Source organism: Vidua macroura, chromosome 18, assembly GCF_024509145.1.
Source record: "Vidua macroura isolate BioBank_ID:100142 chromosome 18, ASM2450914v1, whole genome shotgun sequence".
Classification (NCBI taxonomy): Eukaryota; Metazoa; Chordata; class Aves; order Passeriformes; family Viduidae; genus Vidua; species Vidua macroura.
Window position 1 is genome coordinate 2,991,561 of NC_071588.1, and position 12,916 is coordinate 3,004,476.

Sequence of the window (12,916 nt, forward strand, 5' to 3'; positions counted from 1 at the left end):
ATGCAGCTGATGCTGCTGAAACAGAGATGGGAAAGGATGTAGATGAAAAGAGCTTTTGGTTCTCAGGCTAAGAAGCCTGACTGCCAAAGAGAAAGGTCAGAACAAAGTGAAAGAGCCCAGGAAAAGGGGCCCCTGTTTTTCTGCTGCTATTTACCTCTAAATCAGTGTCCTGAGAGATCCTCCTGAGCCCTGCTCCCAGCCCACTCTGACAGGAGAGCTGCCAGAAGGGAAATAAGCCATCAGCTCTTGAGAAAAACTCAAGAACTGGGAGAAAAACAGGCCCTGGGGAAAGCAGTGCTGCCAACCAAGTCAACACAAACTAAAAATGAGTGGGAGTTCCTCGTTCCCAGTTTGTTGATTTCTGTGTTTATGGAAAGCAACACTACCACTGGACCTTTTCCCCTTTGTGGAGGGGCCATTTATCAAAACAAAAACCCCCAGACTGGTTCTGGAGTGGGAGAGAGGAGTTCCTCTGCCTGTGGAACAGCCATCACGCACTTGGCACTGCAGCTGCACGCTGGGAAACACACTGGGACTTTCTGGGAGAGATTTCCCACTTCTTTCCTCCAGAAGAACTCAATTCCAATCTTCCTCAGCCCATGACAGAGCTGGGCAGGAGGGACCACTTTTTAATGTCTCACTAGAAATCTCCCACCTCTGCAAACGCAGCAAAGCTGCTTCCCACGTACCCTGTGAGCTGAATTATCACCTCAGAACTGACTGGAGCACCCCTCCCAGTCTGGTATTTATAACCAAGATCTTTGGTGTGGAAATCAATGTGATATCAATTACATTATTCTGATATGAAATATTCATATTTTAATTAAATCAATTTATTGAGATTTTTAGCAGCAAAGAAACCTGCACATATAACCTATACTTCATATCTTGTGCTACTCCAGTTTTCTGATATAAAGGCACATGCTTAAATGATTTGTTGTAGATATGACAAGAAACTTAGCAAAGAACTACAAGAGCTTTGATAAGAGCAGAGACCTTTTGACTTCATGGGGTATAACCTTGATTACAATCTGATTTATTTCTCAAAAAACCTCGGAGCTGCTACCAAGTCCTGTTGCCCCCTGAGTGGTTCTGTGTTGTGCTGAGTCCTCATGGAGCAACAAAACAAGTTAAAACTTGATTTCTTGATGAGGAAAGACATGATTTCAACATCCCTCATGAGTAATATCATTTCTTTTCTGAATATTCTGGATATATTTTTCCTCCCATACAACTCAACACATGGAGAAGTAACTATCTAAAAGCTACTTTTGCTGCTTAACAGAACCTTAGAAACCAAAACACAGGACAGCTCCTGGTTTGGGTTTTTTTCAGTGAAAAGCATTCTTTTGAAATTCCCAGGCTAGAGAGGAAAAAATGCCAGCATACTTCAGGTCTTTCCATTACACATATAAATTCTGTTTTAATGTTTCAACATTGACTTATGGTTACAAAATCTACACACGTAAGCAGCACAGAAATCTGGCTCTGTGCCCTCAGGTTATTTTAGCAAGCTTCTGCCAACCTCATATTTACATGTGGAGAGCTATTCAGAGCACTCCTCATGTTTTCCATTCAAATTTTTTTATTATTATTATAAAGAGAGGGATGGAAGAAAGAGTTTATTCGTGCTTGCTCAGTCATGTAGACGAGAGGCAATTTTCTCTGCATAATTCTGTTAATGGAGCTAAATCTTGATTAACTTGGTGCTCAGAATCCCACTACAGGCTGCCAACTGGGCATCCTGGACCAGAACCATTTGCAACAGGAATTCAGTTTTTAAAAGGGGGGAAGAGAGAGAGGGACACTCATTTCATAGACTCTGCCAACAATTTGTTTAATAGCACACGGGAAGGCCATGGCCAACTCTAGAACAGACTTCCAGCATCAAATCCTTCCCTCCCCTTTCTGCAGACACAAAGACAGGGCTGAAATTATTTCCTCCACAGCTTCCAAGAACACTTCTACTTTCCCTCTCTTCAGCAGAGGCCTGGGACATGCAAACACTGGCAGATCAATCATCCCTTCCATATATCCTTGTAAAACCAAAAGCTTCCTGAATTTGTGATTCTAAGTTCTGCTTTTCATGTTTATAATTATTATTAGAGCTCTTTGAAACCTCTCTGACCTTTCAGTGCTCTTCTTGAATGTTGAATTTGCCTTGGGCTGCAGGGCTGGATGTGCCAGAGCCAAACCCAGAGGCAAAAAAACCCTCCTGTGGCATTTTCTCCCAGAAATGAAAGCAGGGAAGGCACCTCATCTATGGCAGTGGGAGCTCCAGCTCTCCCACTCCCACACCTGACCCACAAATTCTTCTCAGACACTTCTGAGGAAAGAGCCCCACATGCCATAAATACATTGCATATACATTATTCCTGGAGGAATAGCCTGGAATTTGGCTAGTCCTCAAAATAAATACTGCTGGCACGAGCTTGGCTTCCCAAGTGATTGTGGTCACTTGGAATCAAGGGTCTCCTCATTATTCAGCCTTTTCCCTCTTTTTATTTCACCAATGATCATTTGCTATTTTCTTTCAGGAATCTGGTGTAAATACCAAACAAAAAAAAAAGCCGAACACCCATTCCATTTCTCTAAACCTTCCACTAAACTCCTTTCAATCCTTTTAACAGAGACCACATTGAATTTTTGCTGCTTCGTTTGTTCAAAATGGGGTAGAAGAGTTAATGACCTTAAAAAAAATCAACTACAGCAACACCATCAATCTCACCAACCAGACTTGTATTCTCATCACAGGTATCAAATTATCTTAAAAGTGCTTTACCACAACCTCACATCGATTGACAGTGACTTTATAATAAATAAAATCATTTGAAGATGAAATAAAGTTCCACTTAAGCCACTCTCCTTTATCAAATACTTTTAAAGCTTTATCTGTAATGTGGTCTGCAGTCTTGGAGGAGATAATTTAAACTTGGAATTTCAGGAAAAGATCATTGTGTGGAAGAGAAAAATAGTAATTTTTTATACTAAATGGAATATTTAAGTAATAGGTTCCTTAATTTCTGGTTTTCATCAAGAATGAAATAAAATAGGCATCTGTACAAAGCAATTCCTCTTTGACAAGTATCTTTGAAGTTCTCAGTGTTCTAAATCTATTTCTACATATTAAATTAATGAAGTTTATAAATTACACATTTTACTGTTCATCAACAAATCGTTTTAACACATTCTTTTAATCAATATTTTCAAGCTACTCATTCACTTCTTTATATTTCTGCCAATAAAGTAACAAGTAATGTCCTGCAAAATGGACAGAGATCAAGAATTCAGTGATTTGATTTCTTTCTTCATGTTATCAATTTCTGTTTGTGCAGCAGAGCAAAATGGTATCAGTCTTGCAGAGTAATTGTGAGCTGGGTTGTGGTTATTCAGACCAGAGCCCAGTGCTAACAAAAATACTGTTCATATTCAATACAACAAACACCACAAAAAAACCCTCCAGAATATGGAAATTCATGTTACTTAGTGCTACCTTCTCTAGTTAAACAATATCCTGAGTAGTACTGAAGTTATCACACAGGGCAAGACTGAAGTTAATAAGGACTGAAATGAATAAGCAGGGAAGGAGTGTTCTGTGAACCAGCAGCATCACTTCCAGCTCTTTTGTAGAAGCTCATAAGAATTGATGATACAATAAGAAGTCTTCTAAATATGATGTTTCTAAGAGTTAAAATCCTACCAACCACAAGGCATATTCTCCTGGCACAGCTCAAGCAGGCTGATGCTAATTGCATGCTAATAACACTCATGAATATGTGCTAGTTGCATTCCTTACAGAGTTCCTTTACATTTCTTTAAATATAAAATTAATTATAAAGTGAAGTAATCAAATCCATAAGACAAACAACAAAGCTTCTGCTCATTAGCAACAACTCTGAACATTTTATTTTGTTTAGGAAGTAAAAACACCTGAAGCATTAAAAATGCAAGAAGTTTCCTTTAAAGGGAAGGATCTGACTTCCAGTGAAAATCCAGCTGTTGCACTGTCAGCAGACAAGGCTGATACCAGGAGGCAGCTGAGGTACTAAACTGCAGCCAAAGGGAATCTTCAAAATGAAATAAATTGTGCTACCTTGTAGACCAAGAAAGCTTTTAAAATAAATGGAACCTATTCAGTGCACTGTGGTCACCTAATTTCAATTCTTTAAAAAACCCCACAGTTGGCATTCTGTAATTGCTGCTACAGGCAGTGCCTTTGTATCTGGGGAAAGCAATTACAAAGCTGAGTCCTGAGGTCTTTGTTTGGGCAAAATTTCAACACAAGTTTTCTTAAGTAATGACTCCAAGCTTTGATTGGGAACATCGAAATACTTTTTGTTTTTTCCCCTGAAAGCAGGACTTGAGATAAGGAAATTAAATATGTTAACTTTATTTTCATCTCAATGATCAAATGACATATTTACTGGCTTTTTATTATGTTACCTTTGCTTCTGTGAACTGAACCCATCGAGTTTCCATTGGCCTTAAAAAAACCCAGGAACTGAAATAGAATTGTTGACACAGCTTTGCTGTATAAACTCTCTGATAGCTACTGCAAAAAAGGAACAGTTATAAAATCCACTGCAAGTCCCTGTGAGATGGTTCAGACACTCCTTTAGTTCCACTTGTGGTTCAGTGGCAGATGAGAATCATTAAAAAAATCAAATTAAAATTATAAAGTAATAACAATGCTACGAGGTGGCGACTGAGAAAAATCCTTTTAACTCAGAAGAGCTGCCAAAGCAGTTGTGTGATGCAACTGAAATAGTAAATGTTCTTGAAAGAGCAGGACAATGACTTGGTTTACTAAATTTAAATTGAGAAGTAGTCAGATTCTATCATTTTGGAAGTAATTTATACACCATTCTACGGCATGTTTTGCACCACACTAACCTAGGATGCAACAGGAAAACTTTCTACTCACTTTCTGGTTTGGAATCTGCCACCACGTGCTGCATCTCCTTCAGCTGGACCTGGGCTCTCTGCAGCCTCTGCTCTGCATGGAACAACTTTGGAGAGACAATTGGACACACACAGGGTCATTCTCTGGAAATCCATGTGCAAACAACTCAACCAACAGAGCCCCAAAAGAGCCCCAAACACAAAACATGGCAGCTTTAATGCCTGGTGATTTTCTGTTTCACAAGGGAAATGTGCCAGACCAAATTTTCAACACTTGGCCTGGGTTTACTTGATATTCTCTCCTGTTAATTGAGAAGAGTGTTCTTGTTCTCCCAAGTGATATTTTCTCTGATGGCAGAAATTCATCCAACAATTTTCAACCAAATATATGAGTGGCTTGAGCATTACAACAACAACAAAAGGCAGCAGGAATCAGGATTGCAGCAGATAACTCTCCTTATCCTGCAATGCAGCTGAGTTGTCACAGCAATCCACTGTCCATCCCAAGAGCAGTCTGGGAAGCTTCCTGCCAAACAAGTCCCAGCTGATTTGCATTTTTGTGACTTAGAGAGATGTGTAGTAAAAACTGGAATTAACTGGACATCACATTCATTTTAGTTGTGATCTTACTGGGGCTCCAGCAAAGACACAACAGCTTGAGAGGCCACTGATTCCCACTGATCCCACATCCAGACAAAGGCTGCAATAGAAGAAATCTGAGGGCTTTCCTCATTTTAATAGTGTTGAAATTCAGGCTACAGAATTTGGTGAGACAGTGTAACAGAATGGCACTGGATTCTGTTGAAGTATCTTGTTTTGACAACACAGGACTGGAATAAAACCCACCCTTACACTTGGATGTCAACTGCTCCCAGGGCTTCTCAGGACATCATTTTTCCCAAATTCAGGGGCTTAAATCCCAAGGTTGCTCCTGAATACATATTGCCTCCCTCCAGGAAAAATATGAGGCACTTGCTGAGTTGCTCATCCCCTGAAACCTTTGTGCAGATCACAGAGATAGAAATCAAACCAAGGAAACATTTGCTCACTACCATAAATATGAAGAGTTCCCTTTGGGTGCTCCAGCAGTAAGTCCTGGAACATTTCCTGGGAATGCTAAAGGATGATGTCAGTGGGAGCTGAGGCAGCCAGGTACCTTCACTGTGGTGTTCAAAACTTGCAGGGTCAAGCCTCTTCCCTTAAAATGTACATAGATCTTTTAAATGGGATTTAATTTTCTGAGGTTGGGAGAAACTCTCCCACCTACTGCTGTTCATTATGTATTTTTTAAATGCACAATTCCCAAACAAACATCAACAACTCTTTAACAGGTATGTTATTATGCCAGTACCTGACTTTTTTGTTCTTGTTTCTGTTGAGCCAGAGATTCTTCTCTCTCTTTCTCTAAGCGAAGCTGTCTTGCTATTTCAAGCATCCGTTGATGATTTTGTACTGTCTCCACCTACAGCAAGCAGATAAATAGTGCATGTTGCTGTCAGATAGCTGAGAAATACATTAAAGAGATCATATGTCTCACAAGCCCACTTAGCACTTCCCTTCCATACACGTTACTACTCAGAAATGACAGCAAAGTACTGGACTCAAGATTCTTAAAAGCTCTGGATCAACGCCTGGGGAGATTCCCTGTAGGTCAATTAGTTACTTGATTCCTTCCTAGACATACAGTGAGTTTATCTTAATCCTTGTTTGCATTCCAAAATCGGAGTTACAGGCCAAGGATTATGACACTGAAATGTAGGAGTGTTACTTCTCTTCTTACCCTCTTCTTAAGGCGCTCTACTCTTTTGGCCAGTTGATCTTTCTCCTCTTCCATTGCACTGATGTCCTAAAAAGCAGGAAAAAGAGATAAAGAAATATTAATTTATTCCCCCCTCATGTATATTGGATTGGACTAAGTTCTCTTCAAATTAATATGAAAATCAGAATTCTTCCCTGAATAGACGGAGGCGGTTATAATTTTATTGATCTATGATCAAACATCCAGGATTCCAATCTCTCTTCTCCCTTACTTCCCCCACAGTTCCCACTCTCTTTATGCTAATATTCTTCATCTGCATCCTTGAGTATTACAGTGAACATTTAAAATAAAAGCAGGTGGATTTCTCTAAAATAAAAACAAACAAACAGAAACCACCAAGGAACAAATCAGTATGGATTCAACATCTGATACAGTCTGATATATGTTCTTAATGTCACCACTTCCTGGCAGACCAATTTGCATGAAGCTGCTTATGAGAGATGTCTGCTGCCACTTTTTGTATTAAAACTGCCTTAAAAGAAACACTTTCTACTGCTGAAACATGTATCTGATTATTATTATTATTATTCTCCTTTAGTTCTAATTTACATAGCAGGGCTCTGCAGATTGGTAGTTATGAGAGAAAGGAAAATGAATTCTCCAAATGTAGACCTTATCTCAACATTTGCTTGGCTTCTCTGTGTGTCCACTGGAAAGTTGTACACAAGCTTAATTATTTTGCTGAAACAGAGCAAATATCTCTACTTAACACCTGAACCACGTGGGTTCATCATTTCTATTGACTTAAGCTCTTAATTCATTCAACACCCTCTGGAATTATTAGCTGCTATCAGGAAAGCAAAAGGCTTTGTATCAGTCTGCATTCAGAGGAAATGGAGTTCCAATATTTGGAAATCATGCTGCACAGAGTCTTGGCAGCCTCGTTCCCCAATCTGCTCCAGAAAGCTCAGCTCTAAACACGAGCGAGGACCTTGTGTTTGCCAACAGAGAGCAGTGTCAAGAGGCAGCTGCAGTGCCCACCAGCTCTGGCCTCTACGGCTTTCACACTGTCCACAAAGCCATCAAACATGGAACTGACATGCAAAACACCAACGAAATAAAAAAAATTGTGGAGTTTGTTTACCCTTCTTATTTCTGCAGTTGATAAACCAGATATTTTGAGCTGCTCGTGCTCCTTATGTAGGTTTTTAAATGCTTCCATGAGTTCTTCATACTGTGAAATGAAATGGAAATTGTGCAGAATGAGCTCTGTGTCTAAGGATTTTCAGATCAATACACTGTTTTACTACTAAGACAGTAAATGTAGACATAGAAATAAGGTGAGAACAAGATAAAAAGGCATTTTCTCATTGCAAAAGCCTGTCAATTTAAAAGCAGAAATAAATCACAGTGTATTATCTTCCATTTGAAGAGACATTCAGAACTTCACAATTTCCTCCGTATTTTCACCTTTTGTAATACACAGTGTATTTGCAAAACAGGAAGATAAGATGTCACCTGAGAGGGACAAACTAACAAATTACTCTCTCTTACTATACATCTGTGTATACCACATATATAAACCAGCCCCAAAAGGAATTGTTTGTTCTAAAAACACTTCTGAAGGAAGCAATGGGGCTTGAGTTTCCAGAGTGACCCAAGAGCAGAGCTGAGTGCACACGTGAGGAATGGCTGTGCCACGTTGCATAACCCTCACAACATCCCAGAGATTGACAGATGCAGCTCAGCACTCAGAGACAAGGAGACAGTGTGCTACTTCCACACCAGTACTTTGCCCACCAGGAATCTTAAACTGAGAGGCAGTGTGAAAGTCTGTGTGGGTAGAGAAATAACAGGGGACAGCAAGAGTTTAGAAATATGGAGAGGAAATAAATTTAGATTCAACTCGGAGAAACGCGAGCTGTGGTAGAAGGAAAGATTATCTCCACAGAAACAGCCCTTCATGAGATGGAAAAATCTAAAAAGAGAATATCAAGTCATTTTTTACTTCCTGGAAAGAGCAGTTGATATGAAAGGTGAATACCAAATGGCAACAGCAAAGGCCAGTTCAAACAAAGGCATCAGAGCCCTGAGCAGTGAAGCAGCACCTCCATTCTATAAAACCCTGGGGAAGCAGCATCCAGAGCGCTCTGCTCAGTTCTGGTTGTTTCAGTAGCAAGCACACACTGACAAGCTGGAAGGAATTCAAAAAAATAGCAATAAAATGACTAAGAAGATAAAATCACAAAGAGCTGGATTAAGTGGCAAATAAAGGTGAGAAAAGGAATGCACAGGCTGGACAAGGAGGAAGGAGTTACAAAATGCAGGAGTAAAACCCAACTGGCTTCCATTATACCCCTTATGAACTCTGGAAATCCTTTAACAAGAATGAAAATGAGCAGGTGGTCTCTGAGCAACTGCATTCTCACTGCTGGTGTCCGAGAGTTTTCCTTTCTGTGTCTCTACCTCTGTCAAAAGAGGAGTTCCATAAGATTTTTCCCCATTGGAACATGAAATTTCAAGGCCAATGGCAGGATTCAAACAAGGCAGAGCAGAGTTTGATGGATCACAACAAAAAATGGTTCTCTCTTTTCCCTTTGGGTGCTCCACATGCACCTGAAATATGGGACACACTCAAATGACCAAAAAGTGCCCAAGGCTCCTATATGGAAAGAGATCTTTGGCACCTGGGAGCAAATCACTGAAGCCTGAACAATGAGATTAATGCCTGAAGTTGCTTATTTCTTAAATTATATATTGCAGGCAATCCAATGTCTAAATCACAACACAGCTGGGAAGGTGACAGGTTTGCTGAGTATCTTCTCTAAGTAATTTACAAAGTTCATTTTAGCTTGATTCTACACACTCATAAAACTTAACTGTGCTAAAAGGTATCTGAACTCTCATTTTTGAAATTTCCCTTAAAAGACACCATTGCAAGACTGTATCTAAATAATTCAGGCTAATTGTTTAATTCATTAATATCTAAATATTTGCACTGTCATATTATATTGCAGTAAGCCATTCTATTACCCCAGCTTCTGTTTTGAACTAATCAGCAGAATATTAGTTTAATAAGATGGTTCTATTACTGTAATTCCAAAAAGGAACACGTCTTACATAATGGAAATTATAGAGGTGGATATTTATACACATTAAGACTGTGACATACTGAACAAAACATACAATCTGCATTCCTTTCTCTCTCTGCTACTTCTGCTGAGTTATTTCAAGGTATAAATCCAATATTGTTAGAGGTAACAGAAAAATAAAAGGCTTAGTCAAGTCTCAGTCAGACTGTTCAGCTTTGCTGGTGCAGAGTTAACAGATCAAGTTACCTCTCACGATCACTCAAACCCACTCTGTTTTAACAGAAGAGAAGGCACAGAAAACTGGAAAAAAATAAGTAAATATGTACCTCAGATAATAAACCCAAAACTTTGGTTCACCTTCAAGTTTTACATTTCAAACCCACCCATTCTGACTATCTAAAATCAACATTTAATGCTCACAAAAGAAGTGGGAACATAATAAGTAGGAATGTCAGCATGAAGAGAAAGAAATCTTTTCTTTATTCATAAAAAAATAAATGGTTAAAGCAAAAGTGGAGTAAGGCTCACACAAATATTAGGCATCAAATACTATAAAAGGACTATCATGACTAAAACCACAATCAATGGACAATTAGGACACATCGACTTTTGGTCATAACATTTTCTGGACTTGTTTGAAGTGGTAATTGTATAAAGTTAAAAATATCCAGGTCATATTTCATAGAAAAAAAAACCCAAAGCTGCTCAAAAATTAAGAACTAAAAGTCTGTCTAAGCCAAAATGGCTCTGAACATTATTTGGCACCCAGTGCTTAATGGGCTTAAGGCCTTTTAATTCAATGCTACTTATTAATACATAATTTCAGGGTTATTGAAAGAAAAGTGGTCAAGACATCAACTTTTTAATATGAATCTTTGCTTATCCTTGATTCCAACAAGCTTTTAACATAACTCACTTTGAACATGTATGCCAGCATTAACTCCCTGATTCATTTATCCCTCCTCCCACTGGCACTTTAATTAACATGAAATGTTGGCATTCATGAGGAATGGTACCTGTTTGTTGAAGTCAGCCACAGTATCATCCTGTAGGAACTCTGCTGGCACCTCCAGTTTCACTAAGAAACGTGCCAGGTAAGCTCTTGTCCTGAGTTCACTGGTCCTCTGAAGAAGCCAATGCAAGACAGGATGAATTACAGTTTTGCTTCCAGTAACCAGCCCTTGGCGAAAAGCACTCCTGTATGGAACCAACCAGGAGAAAATGCCAATAAATCTCCAACAAAAGGATGATGGCTTGGAACAAAAAATCTGCAATGTTTTGACATTCCTTCTCCACTTGCCTAATGATTTTCGTAATGCTGTTAGAAGAGAAAATGCTCACAATGAGGCTTGGGTTTGATTAGCCTGGAAAAGAGAAGGCTGAAGGATTTGCACATCCCAGAACCTGAAGGGATCACAAAATAGAGATGGAGAGGAACTTTTTATCAGGACAATGGGAATGTCCTGGTAACAGTGACAGAGGGCTTTGGATTAGGAAGCAATTCTTCCTTGTGAGGGTGGTGAGGCCCTGGCACAGGGTGCCCAGAGAAACTGTGGCTGCCCCATCCCTGGTTCAAGGCCAGGCTGGAAGGAGCTCTGAGCAACCTGGGATAGTGGAAGGTGTCCTGTCCACGGAGGGGGTTGGAACAGGTGATCTTTAAGGTGCCTTCCAACCCAACCCATTCTGAGCTGGAAGTCTGCAGTTCCTGATTCTTCTACCTTGAGTCAGACAAAAACCCCGTAACACACTAAAGGATAAAGCCAGCAGTGACAACTCCTCGTTTCCTTCGACAGCCTTGGGGGATGCCGGCAGAGTGGGGGGAGCGCGGGATTTGGGATCACCTGGCACAGGTGAGACAGGACCAGGACCAGGACCGGGACCGGGACCGGGACCGGGACCGGGGCTGGGCAGGGCCGGGCGGCGCCCTCTGCCGGCCGGAGCCGCCACTGCAGGGAGGGCCCACCTGGAGCCACACCTGGGACCCCAAAACATCCACGGGGACAGCGCCCAGCTGGGACCCCAAAACATCCACGGGGACTCCGGAACAGCGCCCAGCTGGGACCCCAAAACATCCACGGGGACATGGGGACAGCGCCCAGCTGGGACCCCAAAACATCCACGGGAACTCGGGGACAGCGCCCAGCTGGGACCCCAAAACATCCACGGGGACACAGGAACAGCGCCCAGCTGGGACCCCAAAACATCCACGGGGACAGCGCCCAGCTGGGACCCCAAAACATCCACGGGGACTCGGGAACAGCGCCCAGCTGGGACCCCAAAACATCCACGGGGACAGCGCCCAGCTGGGACCCCAAAACATCCAAGGGGACACAGGGACAGCGCCCAGCTGGGACCCCAAAACATCCACGGGGACATGGGGACAGCGCCCAGCTGGGACCCCAAAACATCCACGGGGACTCGGGGACAGCGCCCAGCTGGGACCCCAAAACATCCACGGGGACATGGGGACAGCGCCCAGCTGGAGCCACACCTGGGATCCCATCCTGGCATCCATGGGGACATTGGAGCAGTGCTCACCTGAGCTAAAGGTCAGTACCATATGAACCTAAAAAGATGTTTTAACAGGATTTGTAGGCAAAAAGGTACTCACAGGTCTGACACAGTCCCTGGAGGTTTGTATTTGAGGATTCCAAGGAGATTCAGCATTCTTTTAGCTGTTTGTTCCGGCAGCTCCTCTCTAATGTCGACAGCATGCTGAACGGGTTTTAAAATCAAATAAGAAATTATTCTTTATTATTACTCATATAGTAAAAATTATTGTAACTATTATAAAAGAATTGATTTAATAACGAATTACTAATTTTTAGGATAAGACTATATTTTTTCCTACCATCAATTATATTACTATTATTTTTTTATAAACTTGTTTGTCCAAGTGATCTTAATTATTTGGCAAGACTGAAAGAATTGACTTTATTAATTCACCACACAATAATGAGATGCTATGTACAGAACATCCTTTAAATCACCAAACTTCAATTCTCTTCTAATGGATTTTCCTGTCAATTTTTCCTCCAGCAATCTCTTCTCGTGGGATCTCATCTGTGCAGTCACACCGACCACATCCACCCGGAAAGTTGGATATCCTGGCACAGGTATCCACACCCCAGGTGTACGAACGGTCCCTTCTGACCTCACACAC

General features: G+C 41.1%; 1 protein-coding gene across 1 annotated transcript in view; it reads right to left on the reverse strand.

Annotated features, from left to right (window-relative positions):
- IFT81 (intraflagellar transport 81) overlaps positions 1-12,916 on the reverse strand; it is a 37,305-nt gene that overhangs the window by 23,723 nt on the left and 666 nt on the right. The window contains exons 2-7 of the mRNA XM_053994275.1: positions 12,365-12,468; positions 10,770-10,950; positions 7,806-7,895; positions 6,683-6,748; positions 6,254-6,364; positions 4,925-5,009 (exon numbers count right to left, since the gene is read on the reverse strand). Coding sequence (XP_053850250.1) covers positions 4,925-5,009; positions 6,254-6,364; positions 6,683-6,748; positions 7,806-7,895; positions 10,770-10,950; positions 12,365-12,468 — 637 coding nt within the window. The remainder of the gene's footprint in view (positions 1-4,924; positions 5,010-6,253; positions 6,365-6,682; positions 6,749-7,805; positions 7,896-10,769; positions 10,951-12,364; positions 12,469-12,916) is intronic.